The sequence below is a fragment of the Tiliqua scincoides genome, chromosome 4 (assembly GCF_035046505.1).
Source record: "Tiliqua scincoides isolate rTilSci1 chromosome 4, rTilSci1.hap2, whole genome shotgun sequence".
In the NCBI taxonomy this organism is placed as follows: domain Eukaryota; kingdom Metazoa; phylum Chordata; class Lepidosauria; order Squamata; family Scincidae; genus Tiliqua; species Tiliqua scincoides.
The window spans coordinates 11,302,493-11,328,197 of record NC_089824.1 but is presented as its reverse complement, the minus strand read 5'-3'; the positions used below and the strand labels follow the sequence as shown (position 1 = coordinate 11,328,197).

The 25,705-nt window shown below is 47.3% G+C and overlaps 1 protein-coding gene across 1 annotated transcript in view; it reads right to left on the bottom strand.

The window, feature by feature from the left end:
- ADCY8 (adenylate cyclase 8) overlaps positions 1–22,190 on the bottom strand; it is a 132,494-nt gene extending 110,304 nt beyond the window's left edge. The window contains exon 1 of the mRNA XM_066623677.1: positions 21,312–22,190. Within this exon, the coding sequence (XP_066479774.1) occupies positions 21,312–22,190 (879 nt within the window). The remainder of the gene's footprint in view (positions 1–21,311) is intronic.
- Positions 22,191–25,705: the final 3,515 nt, after the last annotated feature.

The following is a 25,705-nucleotide window of genomic DNA, read 5'->3' as shown; positions in this document are numbered from 1 at the left end:
AAATTAGTGGATATTGAATCATTGAGCCTATGGAGAAGATGGAGTTAGGCTCCAGGGGACCCCCTTCACTATACACTCCATGACCTTTATGAACCTGAATCTTAACTTGAAGTCTATGGGGCTGGGTGATAACGAGGGCTCATCAATATCTCCAACATCTGATGCTTCCTGCTCCATGTTGACTATCCCTTGAAGGTTGTTGTCCCAACAACAGGGCCTCAGAGTCCAGCAGTGGGGAGGGTGTTGCTTCACCCTTCCTCCTCCACCACCTACCTCTTGCTTGCCCCAGCCCCAGAGCAGCCCTCAGGAAGACTTCGTGAGACCTTCATCATCAGCCTCTCATCATCGCCAGGGTTGTGAAGGTTCCGCAGGACTCCCTGAGATGGTGCCCAAGATGGTGGGGCAAGACTGAAAGCAAATGCAGACACTTTCAGGCCAATACCAATGCCTCTCTGATTAGAAAATTGGCCCAATCCAGACAACCTTCTAAAAAATGAGGAGCATAATTGGCTGGACTCAATTAGTGCAACCCCCTCCCCCGTCAGCCTTATACTGTATAGGCATACTGTTGCGGGAGGTTTGGGGGTGGAGTGTAGGAGTCTCCAGCAGAGCAAAATCAAACGGCAGCACAACAGAAACTCGAGGCTGATGTTCAAGGCAAACTCTCAGAAGGCAAAGAGGCACTTGACACGAGAGTTAGGTTCCATCACCAAGATATATTATATACAAGGATATTTACAGCAACACTGGTCAATCATACAGCAACACACATTACGGCATCCTGATTCCTATTCCTTAACACTCACCACCCTACACGCTCACCCTCACTCACCCCCTCACTCACCGAGGAGTGTTTGTCTTCGGCCTTGGTATATGCACAAGGCACACCCACAATCAGCTGCACAGAGTCAGCAATCAGGAACAGCTGCTCCCTGTTACTTGCAACAAACAGACTATTCACCACAGCGTTTGTTGCATTCCCTCCTGTGCACAGGACCTGAGTGATTTCCTGGGTTCAGACCTCAACACATACCTCCCTCTGCACGACACTGGCAGTACCTTCTGCTTGTGAAGAGGCCACTGTAACTTCTCCTTCTCCTCCTGGAACCTCTCTCGCCTCTGCCTGCCTGTTTGTCACTGCGCCAAACCCCACCCCCCACCCCAAGTATTAGTGGATAACAAGAACAAAGTTGTAGATAAAGAGAGGTAGGTGACAATTCTGCCTCTCGTAGATAAGCAAATTTGCATATAGTGAACAGTATATATACTGTTCCCTGCTTCTCTCAGGGTAACATCTGTCCTTATGCAGCACAATTCTAGACATGCCTACCCAGAAATAAGTCCCCTGGGAGTTTATTTAATGGCACAATCCTAATCTCCACTAGCGCCAGTCTAGCATACCATAAAGCATGTTGAGACAGTGCAGCTTTAGTGCACCAGCGGGAAGGTCTGCCAGTACCAGTGTAAGGAGGATCACATGTCAGAACAGGTAAGAGCTGCTCTGAGCAGCATAGAGGTGCGGGAAGGGCAGGGGGAAGGAGGGGGTTAACTAGGTGGGGTGGGCGGAGACAGGGTGGAGGTGAGAACAGGAGGGGGCGGGATCAGTGGTACTGGTGCGCACCATATCCTATCCCAGGCCAAATCAGATGACCCGAGGCTGCTGGGACATGCGCCAGCAATTTGGATGGTGCAGGTCTGAGCAGACCTATTGCAGAGGCTGAAGCTTTCCCCAGGGAAGGGGAGAAGTGTCCTTATCTTGAGGAGACCTCTAGCCTGCTCGCTACCAGTACAGAAAGCAGCACGGCTTTGCTGGCCCTGTTGCATGGGCACTGGTTAGGATTGCAGTGCCTGAGAGTTCTACCCAATCCTTCAATAGTATTCCAGGTCAGTTTATGAAACGAGCAAACACTGGCTGTTTCAAGAACATGGATGTTTCTGGACCTTGCTAACTCTTGCAGTCTGTCCTGAAATCTCAGCATCAATCTCTGGAAGATGAACTCAAAGACAACCTCGACTAAATGACGTATCATGTTGGAAAAGGAAATCTCTGGAAGTAGCTTCAATCAGAGCTCACAACCCTAAGCGGGAAAGAGTTTGATCTGAGGAGGAGAGAACGTGGAAGGAGGGCGAGAAAGCACACCATTGGTGAGGCAGCAACAGACATGGATCCCAGGTACCATGGGAGCTTGAGCTGGGTCTGGCAGCAGCTAGGATCCACAAGGGAGGAGCATGGCCACCATTTGTTTACCTCTCCTCTCCTCTCCTCTCGGGCAGCGGCTTCTGTTTGTAGCACAGCTTAACCTTCCACTATGTATTTCTGTGTCTGCTTGGCTAAAAACATAGTGCTCCAACTAATGGCTCTGCCTTCACTTCTCCCTGTTGCACCACTTATTCTGGGATCTCCGTCATTATCAGTCTGAAATATAGGAACCCAGTAAGTCCACAACCCAACATCCACAGAATCCTCAAACCTGCCCTAGGTTAGGTTTATCACTCTGGATATCACTCTGGTTTCCATCATCTAATTTTCTCACCTCTAAGTGTCATAGTTTGCAGTGGCAACTTGACCTCCAGGGAGCTGTCCCATTTGTCTTCGCTTAGGCAATAGTTAGTTACTAGTTAGTATGCAAGACAAATGGCAGTGCAATCACATGAAGAGAAGGTACCTGCCATTTCAAGTCACAGGGCAAAAAATGGCTTATGCAGGTATTAGGCATCTTTAAACAGAAGAATGCATGGATAGTAGTGTGTCCAGGTTATGAGATGAGGAGCTGCTGTAAAAAGGGATGATGAACAAGGTAGCTGGTAAAAACATGCTATGGCTGGTGAAGTGAGTCACGTCAGGGGGGTCAACGATTTGCGACTCAACCCATGACTTGCGCGTAGTGATTCCAACACATCCCTGGGTTGATGTCATGTACAGAGTGTCATTCATGAGATATGGATTCTACTCAGTGATGGAATTTTATAGATGACTGAGCTAGTCACTCTCCCTCAGACTAACCTGCCTCATAGGGCAGTTGTGGGGATGAAACAGGGACATCCCTATGTAAAATGCGTCCCGGGTTTCTTTGAAGGAGAAACAGGACATAGATGTGAACTCTACACACTCTTATGAGTCCACTTGGGAGAAATGAAGACTACCCACTGGCAAGGTTTGTCAACCCTCACAAATTGGCCTACAGCAGGGGTTCTCAAATCATGCCTTTGGGTGTCGCTTAGTATAGATTGGGGTGGCATGAAGCTGTGCTTTCTAGAACCCGAAGCCTCCAGAGGCTAGGAGAGCTCTGACCCACAGTTTGAGAAACTCTGATCTATGAGATATGAAGTCTCAGCCCAAATCAAGGCCTCTGTTTCAGCCATAAGGCTCAGGCCAAGTGGATAAAGGGTGCTTTTTCAATGCCTCTTCTATAAGCGATGGAGATCTGTTCCTGGATGCAAATCATTTCTTGCTAAAGCAGAACCAGAATGGTTTGCCATTTCCTCTCCTGAAATGCCTTTTCCCCCTGATGGTTGCACAGAAAGAGCTACCATTCATTCTCACAGCAACCATGCTCATGAGGAACCGTTTATATCCAGCTACCGCTGGTGCTCACAGAAGCCACTGACATTGTTGGGAAATATTAGCAGCCCGCAAGCCATCCATTTCCAGGAATCCATCAGCTTCCTATCTTGGCTACAGGCCCCAAATGCCCATGTCCTGTTTAATATAATATGCAGCAATTTCTAATCTCATTTTAGTTCTTGTTTGTAAGTGCTAAAATTTGATTTCCTGGCAAAAATAATTGCTATGCTAGATTTGTCCAAGGCACACGTTTTAACTGTCCAGATTTACCATGGCCATTCTCTTTTTGCTGACATCTGTCCCGATGAAGTCACAGACCCAATTTTGCTTTTTAGGAGACTTGAGCAACGCTCTTTTAAAACCTTGCAGTGCACTTGAGCAGTGGCTCTCAAAACTTTTAGCACCGGGATCCACTTTTTAGAATGAGAATCTGTCAGGACCCACCTGAAGTGATGTCAGGACCGGAAGTGACATCATCAAGCAGGAAAATTTTTAACAATCCTAGGCTGCAATCCTACCCACACTTACCCAGCAGTAAGTCCCATTTCCTATCATTGTTAAAAGAATATACATAGTAGCTTGTTAAAAGTACAGGTCTGTAACATTTTCCCAAATGCAGTCACATACCACGGTAGCAGCAAGTCTAAAACATTAAGAATAAATTATTGAAATGAATGGGGACCCACCTGAAATTGGCTTGCAACCCACCTAGTGGGTCCCAACCCACAGTTTGAGAAACACTGCGCTAGAGTGTTCTAGCTTCCCTCCACATTCCTCACACAGTTGCCAACCCAGATAACAATGGCTACTGGCAGAGTTCTGAGTTGCAGCTATTGTGCACTTTGTTTGAGCAGATACATTATGGATTTAATGGACTAAGCATTTTTTGCTTTTCAGAAAGGGAATGTGTGTGGTCAGTTTACAAATGTACCTGCTTGAAGACTAGCTCTCATGCTGTAAAACAATACAGGCATGCGCCACTTAACAACAGATCGCATAATGGCAGACCGCAAATATCACGGTGGCCAAGCACAATAAAGATGCAGGCAATCGGGCAATGAGGCAATCGGGTCTCCCATAGACTGCAGCAGAGTGTCTGTTTAAGAGAGGCTCTAAATGCAAAGAAGAGGCAATCTATCTCCCATATCTCCCTAAGGACCATCTCTTCCTTAGCCATAGTTCACAATGATTTTTTTTTTTGTAATTACGTTTGCATTTCATCTCAAGGCAGTTCAAGGGACACACAGGGGAAACTCAAGGTAGTGTCCATGGGGTACACAGGTGGTCACCCACCTAATCATTGATGAGATCTGGCCCTGTTTAGCTCCAGAAAGTTGACTATGGGCACAATCCTAACCAGGTCTACTCAGAAGTCCTATTTTGTTCAGTGGGGCTTACTCTCAGGAAAGTGTGGTTCGGATTGCAGCCTACATCATGTACCTTCAGGCCATACCCTGGGAAAACATGGAAGTTTTAGGGCGCAATCCTAACCAACTTTCTAGCACGGACATAGCTGTGCCAACGTGGCATGCACTGCATCCTGCAGTGGGCGGCAGTCAAGGGGAGCCTCCTCAAGGTAAGGGCATGTTTGTTACCTTACCTTGGGCCTGCATTGCAACTAGGTCAGTGCTGGAATATTGGTTAGGATTGCGCCCTTCGTTGTACTACTTGCAGGTGGGGACACACGTGATTGGATGGTCCATAGTAAAAAAAAGCAGCAATTAAACCTGACACTTTAGCAATGTTATGCCAGAACCTGGTCAGCTTGAGGTTGACCTACAATGTCTGCATTGAAAAAAGACCACCATGAATACGCATATTGTGACAGCCAAGTGTAGAGCTCACTATAAGTGCACTATCAGTGCCTTCCTATGACCCCTGCTGGATATTTAACTCACTGACTGTCTCAATCACTCCCTGGGTGCTGAGGGCATATACTGGCCCATGGTCTGACTTCTTCAATGAAGGTAACTCTGTCCTTGAATGGCCAGACTAACTGGACATTGACATTTGATCTAGTCTAATTGATATATAGGTCCATGTATTATATGCCATATGCTAATTCAATAAATAAATCTGAATGGGTCTTCATTTCTGTGCTGCACAAGAGGCTGCAATGCCTCTAATCTAATCAGTAGTTGACCCACTAATACCAGGTAGGTGATACCACAGGGTATAAAAGGAAACAAGCTCATTATCCAATCTTTAAAAACCACAATCCTGTTATAAGTCACCCTAAGTGAAACATGGGACACGAACTTGATAGCAAACTATACCCTACAAGGTTAGGGTCGCATAACTTCTGTGAAGAGATACAAGTTAAATCCCCCTTTCTTCAAGTATACACTTGTAATTTCATTTGATGACCTTGATTTATGAATTGCTCTTTATTTCCTTTTTATGATGTTGGCCCTCACCATACTGTAAAAAAAGTAATATTATATTAATTAAATTATTTGTACTGCACCTTTCCCCATCCAAATGGAGGTGTTCATATGACTTACAGTCTAAAATCAATATTCAATTACAACCCATTGAAGCAACACCAGGTAATAAAAAAAACTGAAAGACAGAAAAGAAAAGCACAGCCCAGGGAGAGAATTAACAAAAAAATCAACCCCTCCAAAAGGGCTCAGCCCAAATCAGAACAAGCAGAAAGAAAAAGAAAATATATAAGACACCATCAAAATACTTGCGGAGAGGGTGGACCAATCAGAAATGAGTTTTCCATAACATGATGGATGGAGAAGACCCAGCCCTGCATAGCCATCAACTAAACCTCTGATAACACAGGCCAACACACATTTTGCTTCCTTAAACGTTACACCAATTCCTGGATATATTTGGGATGCCGATTCCAAAAATGGCATTTGTTTTGCCCTGTCATGTCTAGTTTTGGAGACACGGCATAGCCTCTTTAGTGATTGGTTCAAGGCTTCCTCATGAGGCTATACTATATCTCCAAAACTAGATGTGATGGGGCAAAACTGATGCCATTTTTGGAATCGGCACCCCAAATTCATATCAAACCACCATAAAGTTTGGAAAAACTTTTCTGACCCTCAATTTTGTAGGCCTGTGCTCAGGAGATGGGTCCTTTTATACTGGGGAAGGGGTTCTTCAGGTACCTTGGGCCAAAAATGTATAGGACTTTAAAGGGAATCACTAGCATCTTGAACGGCACCTGGAAATGAATCTTCAGCCAATGAGACTGGTACAATATTATGGTACAAGACTATATGCAGGGATTTTCTTAGCTACTTGTCTTGGATTCCTTGTTTAGGGACGAGAAGAAGGAAATGTAGATTAAAATGTAGATTTGCCCTCAATCTGTACACATGAGTGTTACTGACATGATTTACAATAGTACATTTTTAAGAGGGAGGTGCCTAAAAGCCAAATAATTACACCCACACACTTACAGAGAGAGGGGGAGAGAGAGAGTTATATAACAGCAAAGACATACACAGTGAACAGTTATGGATTCCTCTGTGCATCACCAATTAATTGCTTCCATTTAGCAGCAATTTTATCTATTTGTCAGTCGTGTGTATTTGCTTAAAACAAAAGGTCACTGCAAAACATAATCTCTGCATATGACAGGATTTCTGGGCATCTTCTAAATACAAAAACATTTCAGTTACCACTAAAGGATTGTCCAAACAAGACAAGCTATGACTGGGAACGTAAGGAAGATGTCAGCTCTGAATAAGTTGTCAGCTCTTCAGTTGCCCAAACATGCTGCTGTGTACTTTCTTCCGCTGTAGTATCAAACCATACCTCGATAATATTTATCGAACTCACAGCCCGATCCTACATCCTGCCAGTTCATGCTATGGTGGGGGAGGAACTCAGATGGCCTGCAAGAGCTAAGTAAAATAACTTTTACTTACCTTCAGGAGCCTACCTGATAGCCAATAGGTCTCTTCAGACCTGTATCAGCTATTTTGCTAGCATAAGTTCAAGTACATGAAGGGGACACATCCAGGACAGGAAAAGGAATGGGATCTAGCATGTGCCACTGCAGTTGAGATATTCCCCCTACCTCCAAACTGCCCCTGCTGCCATCTTACCTGCTTAGGTGTGCGCCTGGTCTGTCGGTGGTAGGAGCACGAAGCTGCAGCCCATTGGCATTAGTGGCTCCAATGCGCTTGGCTGCAGCATGCCTTCTATGGCACCATATTGGCATTAGAACATGAGTTCCATCATAAACACCCAACACGATTGGGCCATCAGCCACTAAGTAGCAAACCTTACCAAGATCTGTGAAGACTGTGAAACCACAAAGTACTCAAAGCATCTCCTCCCACATGTCTCATAAAGAAGACAACATAGAACATAATGACATATTTCCAATTCTATCATGGCTGCACATGCACACATGTCAATCCATTGGAACTCTATTAATGCTGCCACCCAAGTAACATTACTGGCATGAACTGAGAATATAAGGACGTATTAAAAACTTTTGGTTTTGCAAAAGCGGAGCGTGATCACTCCACTTTCACTTCTGAAGCTGTGGGGAGCCCTGCAGAAGGTCACGCATGGTTCCTCGCACCCCAGGGGTGCAGGGAGCCCTGCATGACCCTCTGCAGGGTTCTTTGCTCCCCCTGGGAGGCTGCAGGAGGCTTGGGTAAGTGCGGCGCAATCCTGGGGATCGCGCCGCTGCCTACCCCCCACCCACACTGCCTACACCCCCCCCCCGCCTTCGCAAGAACTTAGAGCGGTTTTCAAACTCCCGGAGAGTTGGAAAACCTCTGCCTTAAACAATTAAGCAAAATTAGCTTTCAGGCGCAAGCAATTCTAAGATTCTTTTTACTGGAATGGTAACGTCCAGTCAGTTCAGCATTGCAGTAGACAGCAACTGTTACCCAGCACATGCCTGATCTTGTCTGATCTTGGAAGCTAAGCAGGGTCAGGCCTGGTTAGTACTTGGATGGGAGACCGCCTGGGAATACCGGGTGCTGTAGGCTTATACCATAGTCTTTCGAGACTGAAGGTTGCCAACCATTATACATGCACACAAAAAATGAATAATTGTGATGAGCAGTGGTGTAGCTTGATGGGGGTGGCTACTCCATGGCCCTCATGGATGGGCCATGGAAGATGATTGTCTTCCATTGAAACTTGAGAGGTTCAAGTCAACAGCCTGTATCACAAAGGAAGGCCAGCTGCAGTTCCTGCCATCAAACACCACTAAGGCCACAGCTTTTGCAGTGCCCCCTGTCCTACCTAGGTGCCTCTCTGCCCCTTGGTTTTCCTAGAATGGCTCTGACAATGAGTGGGAGGGTCCATTTACATTGTGTGTTGTGCTGTCTGCAGTACTTTCCGCACCCCCCTGTAGCTATGCTACTGGTTGGCCTCATGGATGGGCCATGGAAGATGTTTGTCTTCCATTGAACCTTGAGAGGTTCAAGTCAACAGCCTGTATCACAAAGGAAGGTCAGCTGCAGTTCCTGCCATTAAACACCATTAAGGCCACAGCCTTTGCAGTGATGCCACCTGAATGTGCCTAAATCAAGAAGCCTCTGCTAAGGCTCGGTGAAGATCTCATCTGATCATTGGATTCTGAAACTAGCAGACATCAGTGAGTTGGCTGTGGGTTCTGCCCAAGCAGAATCCAAAACTAGCCACCAGATTTCATTTCCCCCCCATGGAATTCTATTGCATCTCTCTTCAGAACCAGGCTGCCATTGTCCCTCTCTGGATGCTAAACATGGAAACCACCCATTAAATGCAGTTTTGGAACAAATGGAAGGGCATGCTGTTTATGTAAACAGTTTTATGAATGTGTGAAGCCCGAAGCAAAGAATGAGCCACTCATGAATTTTTTACCATGTATATGTACGCAAACAAATGGCTGGCACCTTATGGCCACTGTGACAGCAACAATAACTGAATTCCAGACCATGTGGCACAGTTGTGATCCCATCCCTGGGACTTTGTGATGTATGCAACGAGCACTGTGAAAGGGCATCTTGATGCTTTAAAGCAGCAAGCAAGAAATCAGGACAATTTACAAGGTAGGCAATGTGATCTGAAGTACAAGCCGTTGCCTATCTGTGCTGCCTAATTGAAAAGTCATCTTCCTTAGCCCCAAGCCTGGTGGTCTAGGAACTGCAGTGGATGAAGTCTGTCAGGGATTTTTGGAGTCTGAATCAAAGATCTCATGGTAGGGGCAATGTGACCTGGTCCATGGCCTGATGCTGTCTCAGGTCTACCACCTCTGCACTCCAAACCCTTCCATGTTCTTCACATGCTGTTGTTCAGTTCTAAAAGTGTGACTATGTCATCCCTGTTAATAAAACTGGAAGTTCTGCACTTTGTTGACAACATCATGCAAGGAACATGGTAAAGAGGCAAATGGTCTGTTTCTCGCTCATGTGAGCTGAAGCACTGTGGCTTGCATTGGTGGCAGGCTAGATGGAGACAATAGTGGTAGATTTAGAGTGGAAGGCACACCAAATCTTCTACTCCCTCGGGCCCCACACAGTCCTGCCACTGATACAACTTGCATCAGGAGGCCTCATGGATAGGTCAGCAGTGTCTCATGGCATGTTGCTAAACCATGGGTTGGTGAACTATTGGGGACTTCATGAGCTCAGGACCCAGAGTTCTCTTCTGCCACTGCAGGGAATGGGGGGGGGTACATCATAAGTGGCTGCAATTTGTGGGCAGTATAATGTTTCTAAATTGGTCGGCCTTAGTATAAATATGAAGAACCTGACTTCCTTCACCTGAGTGGTGAACAGAGTCACCTTGATCGAATAATGGGGTATAAATCCTGAAGAAGACAAAAAGAAGAAACAAATATCATCTGTTTGGCTGCTGCACTCTGGCCCATGATTCCAGCAACAGATCTCAGGGAAAAATTAGCCCTCCAAGTCCAGATTTGGTTATGAATGCCAATCGTCTCAACCAAACCCCCACCAAGTCTTGGAGAGTCCACAGAACAGCTACTCTTTATGCAGAAGGTTGATCAAGGAACCATCTTATCAGTTGTGTAACTACGGGGGGAGGGGCAGCATGGTAAACATTGCAAGTGCTGCAACGTGCCATGTAAGCAGCCCCTCCCACTTGCCATTGGCGCACTGTGGTGTGTTGCAATACCTGCAGTACTGACCATGCCACCCCTGTAGCTACACTATTGCATCTTATACTAGTCACATCAATCCAGTGGCAGACCTGCCATTCACTGAATGGGGCAAATGCCCCAGGTGCTGAGCCGAGTGTGCCTCTAGGACCATGAAGAAGCATCTCTGAGGTTCCCGACAAGGTCGGAAACTAGGATTCCGGTTTGCTGGAAGCACGGTTTAAGATGTCGGGGTAGCCTCTGGAGGCTTTTCCGATGCGTCCTGGAGCCGTGCAAGGTTCAGCATCATTTTGGTGAGTGGGGCGGATGGATTCACATGCAGGGGGCAGAGGCATCCCACCTGGAGGCTCAATCACGGACCTTTTCCTCAGGGCACGGGGCTGGGGAGGTCCGCCACTGCATCAATCATATCTATAGACCAGGGATATACATAGGAAGAGTGTTACTGGGACAGGAGAGTCTCAAGAAGTGACCTTCTTCAGCCCTGGTACCTGATGCCCTTCAACTGGAGATGCCAGCTGGGACTCGGCACATTTTTGCATAGAAAGTGTGCCTTCTACCACTGAGCTATGTTGCCTCTCCATTTCCTTAATGTACAAGGCCTTGTTCTCCTGAGAGGAAGAGGAGTGTGATGTAGAAGTGAGGAACATTTCCATTCTCAGGTCCCCTCTTCATTCTAGCACAGCATCTTTGCCAATGGCCATTTGCTGGTGTCTCTTTTGTAACTTTTTTTTTTTTTTTAAAGATTGTGAGCCCTCTGAGATAGGAAACCTCTTTAAAATTTATTTCTCTATGCAAATCACTTTGTAAATTTTTTTTGGCTGAATAAATACTTAATAATAATATTAACAATAACTAAGTAGATTTTTAAGATACCTTCTACTGGATTAATGGAACATTCGTAGTGGCAGTTAGGCACTAGTTTATATAGTCAAGGATATCTTTTTTAGCATGCTTGAACTATATATTATTACATCAGGGCACAGGCTAAAGTTAAAGAAGAGATTTCATGCATACATTAAGTGCAAGTTACACAAGTACGACATACAGCATTCTTTTCATTCCTCACATTCCAGGAGTGTCACTTTCCATTTCGCACATGGCCCTTGGGAGTCAGGCAACAGTTCCTGTTCATTTCACGGGGAACTGAATATAGTTGACTTGCTTCTGTTTGAAGGGGAACAGAACCTATCTGATACGACCCTTCTGTGAGACATCTGCTCTTTGGAGTCATTGAGTATATGGAATCAAAGCTGAACAGATTGCTCAAATGAGCATGAAATGAAAGGCACGGAGTACCACTAGAGGGAGCTCTAATTCTTACATAGCTTTACAGAAGTGAATAGAAAAGTCAAAGATCTCAGCACCAAATTGTAGGGACAGCTCCCCTTATATTCAATTATCGTCTAGTTGAGAACTAGGCAGACCTCAGGCTTGTAGCATCTTTGTTTTTTACAAGAATTCTGAGTGGAGGAACCTACATATAGCAATGGGGGGCAAGCAGAATTGCACCTAACAATAAGGAACAGGGTGATTCTGAGCCAGTGGCATAGCTAGAGGGGGTGCAAAACACTAAGGGAGCCTCACCGCAAAGTGCAAGGGGCCCCTCCCCCTCCCCTTCAGAGCCATTCCAGGTAGTGGGGGCAAAACAGAGATGTACTGCAGTTCTGGGTTTGTTTGATGCCTGGATGGGAGACCACTTGGGAACTCTACAGAATTCACTGTGAATTCCATTATAGAATAAAGAAGGAATATAAATGTAATTATAGCCATATGTAATTTCAGTCCTGTGTGCCAATAAAGACTGGTTGATTTTACTACATGTTGTTCATCAGCGTTCTGTCCAATTTTCTCCAGTTTGAAAATTTCATATTGTCACGAGTTACTGCATGTGTGCTATAATTCCAGTCTATATTTATACAAGGAGATGATATATATGAGTTTAGGTTTGACTCAAATTGCTGGTTTTGATTAAGGCCCTAGATAAGGTCTGAAACCAGAATGTTTCAAGGATTGCTTTCTTCCATATAAGCCAGCCTCAACACTGAGATCAACACTCACCTCAACACTGCAAAAGACATAAGAACATAAGAAGAACCCTGCAAAAGACATTAGAACATAAGAAGAGCCCTGCTGGACCATGCCAAAGGTCCATCTAGTCCAGCTTCCTATATCTTACAATGGCCCACCAGATGCCTTAGGTAGCACACAAGGCAACAAGATACCTACATCCTGTTGTCATTCCTTTGCACCTGGCATTCCAAGACAGCCTACTTTTAAAACCAGGAGGTTGCACATACCCATCACAGCTTATAAACTATGATAGGCTTTTCTTAGAGATCTAGAGATCTCTAGATCTCTCTAATCCCCTTTTAAAGGCATCTAGGCCAGATACCATGACCACATCCTGTGGCAAGGAGTTCCATAAGCTTTTCCAATGTCCCACTGCCATCTGAAGCATGATAGGTGGTCATGCAGTACATCAATGTTTCTATATAACAGCACAAAAGTTATGAGTCTCTCTATTTTACCCCTTCCGTTCTAGCTATCTAAAAAGATGTTGCCTTTCTGGAGAGACTTTGGTCTATGAAATATTGATGCTGTTTATCTAGTTTACTGTCCTACATTATCTGGTGGGATATCTTCTTTTGCTGGCTGTTCTTTCTTTATTGTGTGGTTTTATTTTATCTGTTGGTTTTAGGTCTGTTGAAAGCCAATCTTTGGATCCATAGTGGATGAGGTGGGAAACACAAGTATGTAAAACAGACATAGATAGATAGACAGATAGACAGATAGACAGATGCACTGGGACAGGCTGTCACTGTTCAGTGGTGAGTTAAAAGTTGCTTCATATATTCTCAGATAAAAACATGGCAAAAGAGATACCTCTGGTTCTGAAGCCCTACCAGTACCTTTTCAAACACATTTTACTCTCTAGTGTATCTGATTTCTGGGGAAAGAATTAGAACCAGATCAAAAAAGAAAACACACCTGTTCCAAAAGTATTTTTTGCATTGTGAATCTAAAACTTGGCTTAAAATGTTCTAGAAATGTTTGGGGAAAAAAATTTGAAGAGCATGTTTGAAGAACATCTCTTTTTTCTAAAAAAAAAAAAAAAAATCAGGAAAATATGTTGTAGGCATCCTTTGCCTCCCTTCAGCCCAGGATATTCTATTAGGAGTCCAGGGATGGTGAAAAAAAATTCTCCATGTGGGCAAAGCAGAAGAGATCTGAGGCTAGTAGTGGCTGCTGAATCACCAGAAGTGAAATTCCAGTGCACATTTAGAGGTTCCTGGTTGTAATCCTATGCACACTTTCCTGGGAGTAAGCCCTATTGAACACAATGGGACTTACTTTTGAGTAGACATGCATAGGCATGTGCTGTGATTCTAATCCACTATGTATTGTGTTGGGGTATTTGAAAGACTCCATCCTTACATAACATCATGAATTACTGTGGAACTTACTAACGGCAGCCAACATTGTGATAGCATTTAATTCTCCTGCAATTAAAATATGACTTTCCTTTACGGAAAGGTCTGGAGTTGAGCTTTGATGGGTAACTGACAGCCACTCATGGTAAGGCAAATAGCAGCGTGAAACATCTGAAAATGAGTTTGGACATCAGAATTAGGGCTCAGTGTGCATCCTCAGGAACTTGTATGGGCAAAGGAGGGGTGCCAGAACCAGTCCCATGTTAGCTCAAGGATGCTGACTGGGAACCTCTTTTCCATGGATTGTATCGTTAACTTCACAGAATTAGCAGCTTGTGGAAGGTGGTACAACCCAGATTTTCCTCAAGCCCCCTTTAAATGGGTTGGTGTTGATAATCTGCAAAGGAAACCCACAAAGGGGGGGGAGGGGAGAGGAGTTCTAGTTTTGTTAGGACTGCTGCAAGTCATTGAATTTGATCAATAAATTGTGGCCCTCCTCCATTCACTTACATGTCCTGTGTTTGTTGGGATGCGTGGAGGAGATCTCTCTTTCACACTCAATTTTTTCCCACCTTTCTTTCCTTCTCTTAAAAAACCCTTAAAAATAAAATGATGGTTGTCTCACCGATACAGTCCAGCTCGGATAGAGGATGGACCGAGTTGTGGATGTTGGGCCCAATTCTATCCAATTTTCCAGTGCCGGTGCAGCTGAGTGCACTGCACAATGGGGTGTGCACTGCATCCATTGGGGGGGGGCAGTCACTGAGGCCTCCTCAAGGTATGGGAACATTTGTTCTTTTACCTAAGGGCTACATTGTGGCTGCACCAGTGCTGGAAAGTTGGATAGGGTTGGGCCCCCTTGTCTCCTAGCACTTGAACCTCAAAGTCCCAAAACATTTCCAACTGGTCATTGGCATTCTATGTGATGCTATGTTTCCAGGAGGGACTATGCTACACAAAAGTAGAGTGAAATAGCTGCTCTGTGTTCTCAATGTGAATCCAGTGTTATCAGAAAAGGAAAACAGAGGGCAAAATGGGTGCACTGCCTAGTTCATTCCTATTAATTACTGAGTGTAGTGGGACTGGACTTGGGAAAGATAGTCTTTGCTACCACTACCACAAACTAGGAAGGCCAGGCAGAAGAGAACCAGCTTGGGAAAACCTCCCTTCCATGATAACTGAAAGCCTTCAAACCTGGGGATCTCCTTAAAACCACCCCATACAGAAAATGGGCAGCCTGGTAGACGATCCTTTCCCAGTGAACCGAGAACAGGCAGTTAGATTCATCTGGGCGCAATCCTAACCCCTTACGTCAGTGCTTTCCAGCACTGGCATAGCAGTGCCAATGGGACATGTGCTGCATCCTGTAGTTGGGTGTCACTCACGGAGGCCTCCTCAAAGTAAGGGAATGCTTGTTCCCTTACTTCAGAGCTGCACTGCCCTTATGTCAGTGCTGGAAAGCACTGATCGACTAGCACAGATCAACAAGGCACAGCTCAACTGGTAAAAGGAGGGAAAAAAGGTTGGAAGATTGACAAGGAGAAAATAAACCCCTGACATGACTTTTCCAAATTTTGTCCCTCCTATACTTATTCAAGGTTCCCAGGGTCTTGCTACCCTGGGCATGGACACCTAGCAACAAGATGAGTGTGTGAGCCCATTGGAAGCATAAGATACTTTTGATATTGGACCTGGACAAACTGTGTAAAGGTGGAGGGGGCATGTCCTCATTTTATGTGAGCTGGCTCAGAGCCAAATTGTTTGCTTACTGGTCAACTGGGAAACAATAAACAACATAAGATAATGGCTACAGTGTCTGGATGACTCAGCAGGCCACCAGGTTGCTGAGGCATCACAGCAGCCTCTGGGATGGGAGACAGACCCAAAATAAGTGGAAAGAGCAAAAACAAAAAAAGAGAGAGAAAATCAGGGATATTCACCATATCACCTAAAATGGAAAAAGCCTAACAAGGGAAGCCAGTCAAGCAAACTAACCAGAAGCAGTAAACATTTTGTGCCATCAATCTGGGAAAGAGACACAGCTCCAAAATTAGAATTCAATGACCATACATTCAAGGATGAATAGGTGCAAAAAGACAGCAGGATGCTGGAAAGAGAGGTGAATACAAGAACATACTGCAGGAAAAGATCAAGGTCCATGTAGCCCAGCATTCTGTTTACAGCAGCAATCTACCACATACTTCTGGGAGCTCGCATAAACGGCCTGATGGTGATGGACTTTCCCTCTTGCTTCTTGCAGTAGTCTTATGTGGCAGCCACAGGACAGAGTAGAGTCTCCCAGCACCACTGTGTGACAACTAGAAAGGACCGGAACCACCGAAAACTGGTGCCCCCAGTCCCATCCTGAGAAAGTGATCCAGAAGGATAACAGGGACGTGTGGTGAGTGGGGAGGCAGAGCTCTGCCACAGTCCTTTGAAAAGTGCCACCACTGTGGGAAATGCACAAGCATGTGCAAAGCACATGGGTTGAGAGTGCTTGCGCACCTCCTACAGGGGCGGCGCTTTTTGAAGGACTGTGGCGGGGAGGCTCTGCCTCCCCTGCTTCCCCACCCACTACACATCCCTGAAGGATACTGTGATCAAAAGCCACCAAGAGATCCAAATAAAAATGTACTCCCCCTTTCCAGTTCCTGGTGCAGGCCATCTATTAGGGCAACCAAGGATGTCTCAGTACCAACATTATCCCTGGAGCCGGGTTGAAAAGGATCCAGACAATGCATGCCCACCAACCACTGAATCTGGTCTACCAATATATGTATATGGCCCAGATATGGAAAATGGAGAGTAGTTAGAAAATAATTAAAGTCATTGCCATCAAATGAAGGTTTAGTTAAGAGTGGACTCATTGTGGAAACCACTCCTCTCTCAAGAAGTCACTGAAACACTTCCGCCACTCAACAAACCTGACCTGCTCTGGACAATTTAAACAGCCAGCGGGAACAAGGGCTAGATGTGCAAGTGGTAAGTCTTACTGGTTCAAGGATCCTGCCCACATGCTCAAGTGGCACAAGCTAAAAAGTATGAACAAAACAGGGTAGATGGGCAACCTAGAGGTATTCCAGGTTTGTAGCTAGAGGGTGTGCAAAGCACTAAGCTTTGCAGGGAGCCTCACTGTGACGTGCAAGAGGCCCCTCCCTGGAATGCCTCCATTTTGCTTCCCCTACCAGAATGGCTCCAAAGGAAAGGGGGAGAGGCCACTGCACGCTGCTGTGAGGCTCGCTACAAAACTTAGTACTTTGCACCACTTCTAGCTATGCCACTGTTCTGTGCCATTTCAGCTCCCCAGAAAACCACAGAGCTTGCCAAACCCTATGCAGGAAGAGAAGGAATCTAGATGCAACTATGTCAATCAACCAAGCTATTTCCCCGTGATAAAGGTTGACAGACTGAAACAAAGGTTTCAACAGGACTGCTGGTCTTGTCAACAGAAAATTCCCCCAGAGCTGTCAGGAAACCATCAGGCTCAATCAGTCTCTGGAGATAGACCGTCCTAATTGGTTCGCTACACTTGCAAAGTTTTGAGGTCTCTGTGGGTCTGAAATCCATCATGGAAAGTTCTGCTCCTGACAAAATAGCTACCACAAACTCCCGCACCCTAGGTCAGTATCCTTTTGCCTGTAAACCTAATTGAACTGATGTTCTGTCACAGGTGTGGGATCAGGTTAGTGCTGGGTCAGTTTTTTATAAGGGGGGAGCACTTTCACCAATTTCTGGGGGCTGTTTTCAGTTTAAGGGACCAAAGGAGGGGGAAAAGTAGACTCTCAAAATCTGTGCAGTTTTCAGTTGTGTGCAGTTTGGTGGGGGGTAGCAAAGAATGCAGTGCATGCCCTATGGGCATGGCTGCATCAGAACTGGAAAGCTGATTAAGACTGGGCTGCCGGTTTTCTAGGTGCAAAGAGATTTGTTTTAATGGCACAGCAGTCAGACATGATGATCCCACCTGTAGTCTGAATGGTACAATCCAGGAAAGCCTATATATATTTTCTGCATCTTTTTAAATGCTTTCAAGTCATGCTTTCTTTTCTGGGTGCCACATTATACTACAAAATTGCACGTATCCCAGCAGGGTTGCCAACTTTCTATGTGGCACCTGTGGCTCCATCTCTAACAGGGGCTTAATCATTAAAAGATTTTAAAAATACATATATTGCTAGGATGTAAAAAAGCTACAACCTGAACCAATTGAAAACTTGGTGATACTACTCCTAAAAACGTCTGAATCTGGTATACAACAGTCAAAGGATCTCCTCTATGGAGAACTCGTGCAAGGAAAGTGCCCTACAGGTAGACCACAGCAGCGATACAAGGGCATCTGCAAGAGGGATCTGAAGGCCTTAGGAGTGGGCCTCAACAGGTGGGAAACCCTGGCCTCTGAGCGGCCCGCTTGGAGGCAGGCTGTGCAGCATGGCCTTTCCCAGTTTGAAGAGACACTTGGCCAACAGTCTGAGGCAAAGAGGCAAAGAAGGAAGGCCCATAGCCAGGGAGACAGACCAGGGACAGACTGCACTTGCTCCCGGTGTGGAAGGGATTGTCGCTCCCGAATCGGCCTTTTCAGCCACACTAGACGCTGTTCCAGAACCACCATTCAGAGCGCGATACCATAGTCTTTCGAGACTGAAGGATGCCAACAACAGATGTTCAACAATTCAAGAGGATACCTTCTCCAAGTCATTTGTTGGCAACCTTCACTCTCGAAAGACTATGGTACCGTGCTCTGAATGGTGGTTCTGGCACAGCGTACTGGTCATTTCTGTTGAATGTTTTGAGACATCAATTCCTAACCACCAAGGCAATTGTGTTTACTTAAAACTCTTCTCAGCTAGGGTTCCCCCAATTCTGGATTTTAAAAAGTTATAATTCATTGTTTCTTAACAAGATAATCTTCAAACCAACAAACTTTTCCATTTCTTAAAGCAAGATTTTTACTGGAACAAATGCTCATTGCACCATACACATTTGGGAACTTGAAATCAAAGCAAATTGATTTTTGTTTCAATTTCAACATCTCTCAGCCGTCGGAAACCAAAAAGCCAAAGAAGTTAAGTTGATCTGTCCAAGATGACCCAGAATGCCAAGCACATAAACGCAACAATCTCTCCCTGCTCCCCTGAATTCATCCCTAATACATCAAAATCAAGGATAGAGAAAAAAGAGAAATGATTACTTCTTCTTCCAAACCCACATCCTTGTCAGAACTTGAGAAGATCTCGGCAATAGCAGAACATTGTATTTAATTCTGCATTCTGCTTTCCACAGTGGCCAACAAAATGCCACTAAGAAGACCATAAATGGGGTATGAAGCTGAATTAATGCCCCCTTGTTCTGCCCCCCCAACACATGACTGGCACACAGAAGTATATTGTCTCCTGATATTTGAAAGTTCTGTATGGCTGCCATGTCTAATAGCCACAACAGATCTATCATCCAGACATTTTCCACTTTAAACCATTTCTGACCAACGTTGCACACACGCAATGGCGATCAAATGTGTACACCTGTGGGCTGGGCAGAAATGGGTTAAAGGCATCTAAGTACATGGCAATCACCAATACTGTGGCAGCAAACTTCACAAATCAGTTACATATTGTATGAAAAAGTACTTTCTTTGCCTGTCCCAAGACTCCTGCCAAACAATTTCATTGGATGACCCCAAGTTTAGAATGATGGGAAAGAGAGAATAAGCTCTCTTTGTCTAGTTCCTTGATCCCATGCATGATTTCAGAAACCTCCCCATGTTATCTCTAATATCCTCCAGAAATCTCTGTTCAAACAGCAGACAGTGAGAACTGCACCACCAATAAAAGCATTCACTATAACCTACATTTTATCAACCACTAGTGGTTTTAGTAGAACCATCAAACAGTCTTTTTAGCAACCACAGCCTGCGTCAACAACCAGCCTGCATCAATGGTCAGGTGATCAGTCTCACCTTTGGACAAACAGATTCAAATGCTAACTCAGCAGACTTAGCAGGTCTCCCTGGACTTGTCGCCATGCAGTAGTCGCTATCTGCCACTATGTAAAATTAAACTGCACGTGAAATGTCAGGTATAGATGGTAAAGCCCAATAAGAATATTTCTCTATGATGAATCACAGTGTAGCTATTTGAGCTTATCCTGAATCCATTTCAAGGCTGGAAACAATATTGAAAAGCTCCAACAGAACAAGATCCAGTCAAACAACAGGGAAGCATAAAATATATCCAATTAAAACAATCTGCATAATCAATTAACCTTGTCACCCAATAAAAGCTGAAACAGAAAAACAGCTTTAGAGACTGACAGCCCAATCCCATCCACACTTTCCTGAGAGTAAGCCCCATTGACTCTAATGGGACTTACTTCTGAGTAGTCACATATAGGATCGGGCTGCCATTGCTGCATTTCATGACTGTGAGAGTGTAGGGGAAAAAATTATGTGAAACTTTCAGGTGGACCAAATGTCCTCTCCACCTAACCTTCTTCCAGCTGGAATGCTAACCCAGGATCAATTAAGTATCACACCTGACACTGGCATCCAATAAATATGAGAACATGAAGCGTGGGTCAAGTACCCACTATATATATTGCGGTCACTGGGCTTGACCAGAAAGACTGGGGATCCAGTTCATTGCTCAGTCATGAATCTTCTTGATGACCTTGTGTCACTCACTCTAGTCTAACCTACAAGATTGCTGTGAGAGTAAAATAGGGTAGCCCCATGTACTCTCTCCGTGGGAAACAAATATGATAGGATGGGTTCTCCTAAATTTATCCTCTCTGTGGATGACTATGAGACATCCACACCTGCTCCCTTAGAGCACTCCAATGTCCATGCCAGTTGCTCATGAAATGACCATTTTTATCTCTTTTCTCATACAGTCCCATTTTTTCCTATATCCCACTGAACACGCACAGCAAAATCCTATGCATGGCTAAGAAGTAAGTTCCATTGTGTCCAGTGGGGTTTATTCCCAGGAAAATGCATACAGGATTGCAGCCCAAATGTCTCATCCAGTAACTCTTCTTGTATTAGGTAGGGGAACTATTGAAAAAGTACATCCTTGCCAACAACTTGTCATGAGACAGGATAAAACTAACAATGATGAACTCCTGGATGTACTGGGAACCCAGATCAGTAGGAGATGAATAAGTGGTTAGAGGTAACCCTTCTAATGTTGATTCTAGACAGAAAGAACAATTATCTGAGATAAAATACCTGGTTGATGGAGGTCACAGCCTGCCTGGGGATGACCACCTGCATGACGATTTGCAGGAGGGAGGTGACTAAGCCAGCCAGGATGGCCCAGGTGAGGGGCAAAGGCAGCATGCTGTAGGTGGCAAAGAGGGTGAAGAGCACATAGCCAATGCCATCACCAAGGAGACCACAACCCAGGCCAGCAGCTAGGATCTGCGTGGCCATGGCCACCCAGGTGACCACCCCACTGTACTGCAGGTAGGTGTAAGATGTTGTGTCCTTCCTGACCACCACTAAGGCACAGATGACCACCTCGATGCCCGTGAAGAAGCCCAGTAGGATGCCCTTGATGGGGTCCATGGGAGCAGAGGCCAAGGTGAGGTGAAGCAGCAGAAGGGTCAGCTTCGTAAGCACATCCAAGATGTTCACCACCACCTCGGATTTGCGCCTCTGGCCCAGGAAGTAGCGCTGATAGAGCCGTTCCAAGTCCCGGGACTTGAAGGAGTTGCGCAAGGTGGGGAAGATCACGCCCCGGTACGTGTAGCCCCAGTTGAGGAAGAAATCTGAGTTGCTGGGAGCGCAGTCCAGGTGGAGGAAGCCCAAATCACCGCTGCTGCTGGTGCGCTCTGGGAAGACTTTGGTGCCCCCGTTGTTGTGGCCACTGAGACTTTTGCCTGCTGACTGGCGCCGGGGATGGTGGGAGTGGTTGGAGCAACAGGACTCCTCGGAGCTCAAACCTTTGCTGCCACTGTGCTCCTGGATGAAACGCTGCTCGGTGATGTGCCGCACCGCAGTCTGCCACAGAAGGCGCTGGGAGCGTGCACTGCCACTAGGGGGCGTCTGGTTGATGGTGTACAATTCATCACTGTCGCTCAAGCAGCGGACCTCGGACAGCTCCATCGCGTGGCTAGGGACAAGAGGGGAAGGTGTATTACATTAAAAAAAAAAAGAGCTGCTGTCCCCCTACCCCCTTAGTGGGGGGGATCAAGGGTCAGCCAGTTATTGCAGAAGCAAGTTGTCTCCCCATGCCCTCTCTGGCAATGAACTTTCCTTGGCATGGGTGGTTTGCTTTGTAAGTTGCATCCTTACCTCCCCCAGGTATTGCAGAAGGGGGAAGAGGCGGAGAATCGAGGGGCCTTCTGTGAATAAGTGGTTGTAAAAGTCCAGGTAATCGCAATCAAAGCCACATACTCATCAGTCCCTGCTTGGCACCCTGGAGTCCAAAGTTGAGAAGGAAAAGGGGGGCACAGGACAGGCAAAAGCACCCCTCGGATTTAGAGAATGGATTTTCCCAAATGAGAATGGCGTGGTGGCACCCATCCTCTATTCAGAAAGTATGATCCCAGGATGAGCACAAGGAGTGAGGACCTGGTCCTTGGAGCCCAGTGCTGTCCTCTCCGCCAGGTGGTGGCTCTCCAAGGTCTGGGGCAGGTGTCCTTCCTGGCCTTGAGACTCCTGCAGCCGGAGGTGGCAGGCACTGACCCAAAGAGTATCCGAATTCAAAGCGTGTGGTCCAGGCTTGAGAGTGCAATCTGATATAGTGATGGATATTCAGATATATTTTTTTTAAAAAAAACGGTACAGAAGGTTATAGTTACAACAACAGCATGCAACTTCTTCGGAGCCAGCAATCAAACCACAAGGGCAGAGGGCAAGGAGAGAACATGGAGAGGTTGAGAGGAAGGCTTGGCTGTTTTCCACCCAGGTAGCTCTACCTGTACAGATGCAGCTGGGGGGGGGGGGCGAGAGGAGATGGCTGGTTCCCTCCGATCCTCGAAGCAGCCACCCGTGCGAGAGGGAAGGGAAGAGGCGCCCGGCTGCCTTTAGCGCGCGTGAAACTGACCAGGCTGCGGCTGGTCCAGGCGGAAGGCGAGGCGTGAAACTGACAAGGTCAGGGCTGCAGGCGAGACCCGCGGCTCCGCCTGGCCGGCGGCGGATCTCCAAGCGCGCAGGGGGAGCGAGCCTTGGAAACTCCAGCCGGGCAGGGAGGCGAGACTTTTCCTTTTCTTCCTGCAGATGGGGGGCTTGCAGCGAGGCATGGCCGGTGTGGGGGGGCTGGAGGGGAGAGGGAGGTAGAGGGCATCAAGTCTGGGCCACTTCAGCCCTGGGGTGCAGAGATGCCATGGCTGGGCTGGAGTGGAAGCCCGGGGGGGTGGCCTTAGGGGGGAGCCCTGCTCCCCATGCCTCCTGGGGTTGATCGGGTCCCTGGGGGGCGTTGCTCATCCCTGGGGGGCGATGCTCAGCCCCTCCTCCCCAAAGCCCCCCCCCTTGGGTCCAAGGCTCCCCTTCTTCTTTGCAAGCCGCGAGGCAGATCGGAGGTGGGGCGATCCGGATCACTGCGGGGTGCGGGGACTTTGGGGCGCCCGGGAGGAGGGGGGGCTCCTGCGCCCCTCCCCACGAGGCTGCCGCGGGGGGGCTCTTTCTGCTCCGCACAGTCCCCTTCCCGATCCGCAGGAAAGTCCCTCCAGCAGCTCCGACGGGGCAGGTCCGGGCGCCCCCCCTCCTCGGCGGCAGCCCTGATTGCCTGCAGGCGGCGCGGACCAGGCTGCAGGCGCGGGATCAGCCCCAGCGCAGGCAGGACCGCCGCCGTCTGGGCTGCTGGCGCTTCTCTCGCTCGTGCTGCTGCTCCTGGGAAAGGCAGAGCCCGGCGCGGTCAGCTGATGGCCCCGTGACGTCAAGCCCGGCTGCTCCCGCTCCCCACTTAAAGAAGAACCGGTTTCCCCCCCCAAAGCCCCCCCCCCCGAGCCTTCGCGGCTAGGAGCGCACAGACCCGGCTGCGCATCGCCAACTCCGCCTGCAGGCAGAGGGTGCGTCCTCCAGAGCGCACGGCGGGACTGTCTGGCAGCAGGAGCGCCTCGCAAGACTCTCCAGCAGTCTCGGGAGCTCTGACCGCGAGGAGCCTCCAGTGCAGTGGTGTAGCTAGAAGGGGGCAAAGCGCTCAGTTTGGCAGGGAGCCTCACCGTAGCGTGCAAGCGGCCCCTCTCCCTCCCCTTCGGAGCCATTCCGGGCTGGGGAGCAAAAGGGACGCATGGGCTCCCTGCAAAACTTAGGGCTTTGCATGCTGTGGTGAGACTCCCTGCAAAACGTAGCACTTTGCACCCCCTCTAGTTTCGCCACTGCTCCAGTGACAGGTAGAATGAAGGTCCGCTTTCTTTAGCCCTTCCTCCAGCCCATAGACTTGGGGGTTGTGACATGACAGTCCCCCAGCCAGTCCCCAAAGTGGATCTAGTTTTTTCCCTAAATGGCCAGGGGAAGGGGGGGGCTGGTCCCCAGGATAGTGGGTGGGGGGGTGCTCAACAGCATTCTTTGGGGGGTTCATCCTCCTCACCCCCCAGTGGGTCCCACAATCTCTCCACCCGCACTGCCCAGAAAGAAGGTGAGCAAGTAAGAGGAAGAGGCAATCCATTAATGATAGCCACTGACTCTTCTAGAATTGGTGGTGAAGGAGTGGGCAAGGAACAGCCCCCATCAAGCAAGCCTGTGCAATGAACTTACTCCTCCCCGCCACTACTCCTCTCTGGGGCACAACCGGGAGGATAAGCTGAGTGGTGGTTGCAAGCAGTAGCTGCTGCTCTTCCCAGTTTCTTTCCTGCCCTTTCCCTTTGGAAGGCTGCCTCTACCTGCTTACACGCCCCCCCCTCCACGCCCTGGGCAGCACAATGGGAACTGATGGACTCACTGAGTCTAATCCCCAACAATTGTGCCCAGAGAATGAGTGCAGGTGATGGCTCTCCCAAAAGCGGCAGCCAGTTCCTCTCCCTGGTTCATTCACTGGCTGGCTGGCCCCAGTCAGCCTGCCCACTTCTCCATGCTGCCCAGACACATAATGCCAGGCAGTGGACAGAGATCACAGTGGCATCCTTGTAGGAGCAAGCTTCTCCTACCCTCGCTTGCTCCTTCTCTTTGAGGATGGGGACGAAATGCCAGAATGCCAGATGCAAGGGAGGGCACCAGGATGAGGTCTCTTGTTATCTGGTGTGCTCCCTGGGGCATTTGGTGGGCCGCTGTGAGATACAGGAAGCTGGACTAGATGGGCCTATGGCCGGATCCAGTGGGGCCGTTCTTTTGTTCTTACGGGACCCCAGCAGACCCAATTTTCCTGTTTGGTGGCAGAGAGAATGGCAGGGGCACCCTGGAGTTGAAATATATAACGGTCAGTCTGTCCACTGGATGTCCATGCAACAATTTCTAGAAGCCAACATGGTTTCGTCAACATTAAACCTTGCCAGCCAAATCTCATATTCTTTTCTCATCAGGTTACTAGCTGAGTGCACGTCGGGAATGCTGTGTGTGTAATTTATCTTGATTTCAGTAAGCATTTGACAAGGTTCCCTACAAAGTTAACAAATGAAGGCGAACAGACAAATGCAAGGATCTGCACTTAGACCTCAACACCACTCCCCTCAAAAGTTATA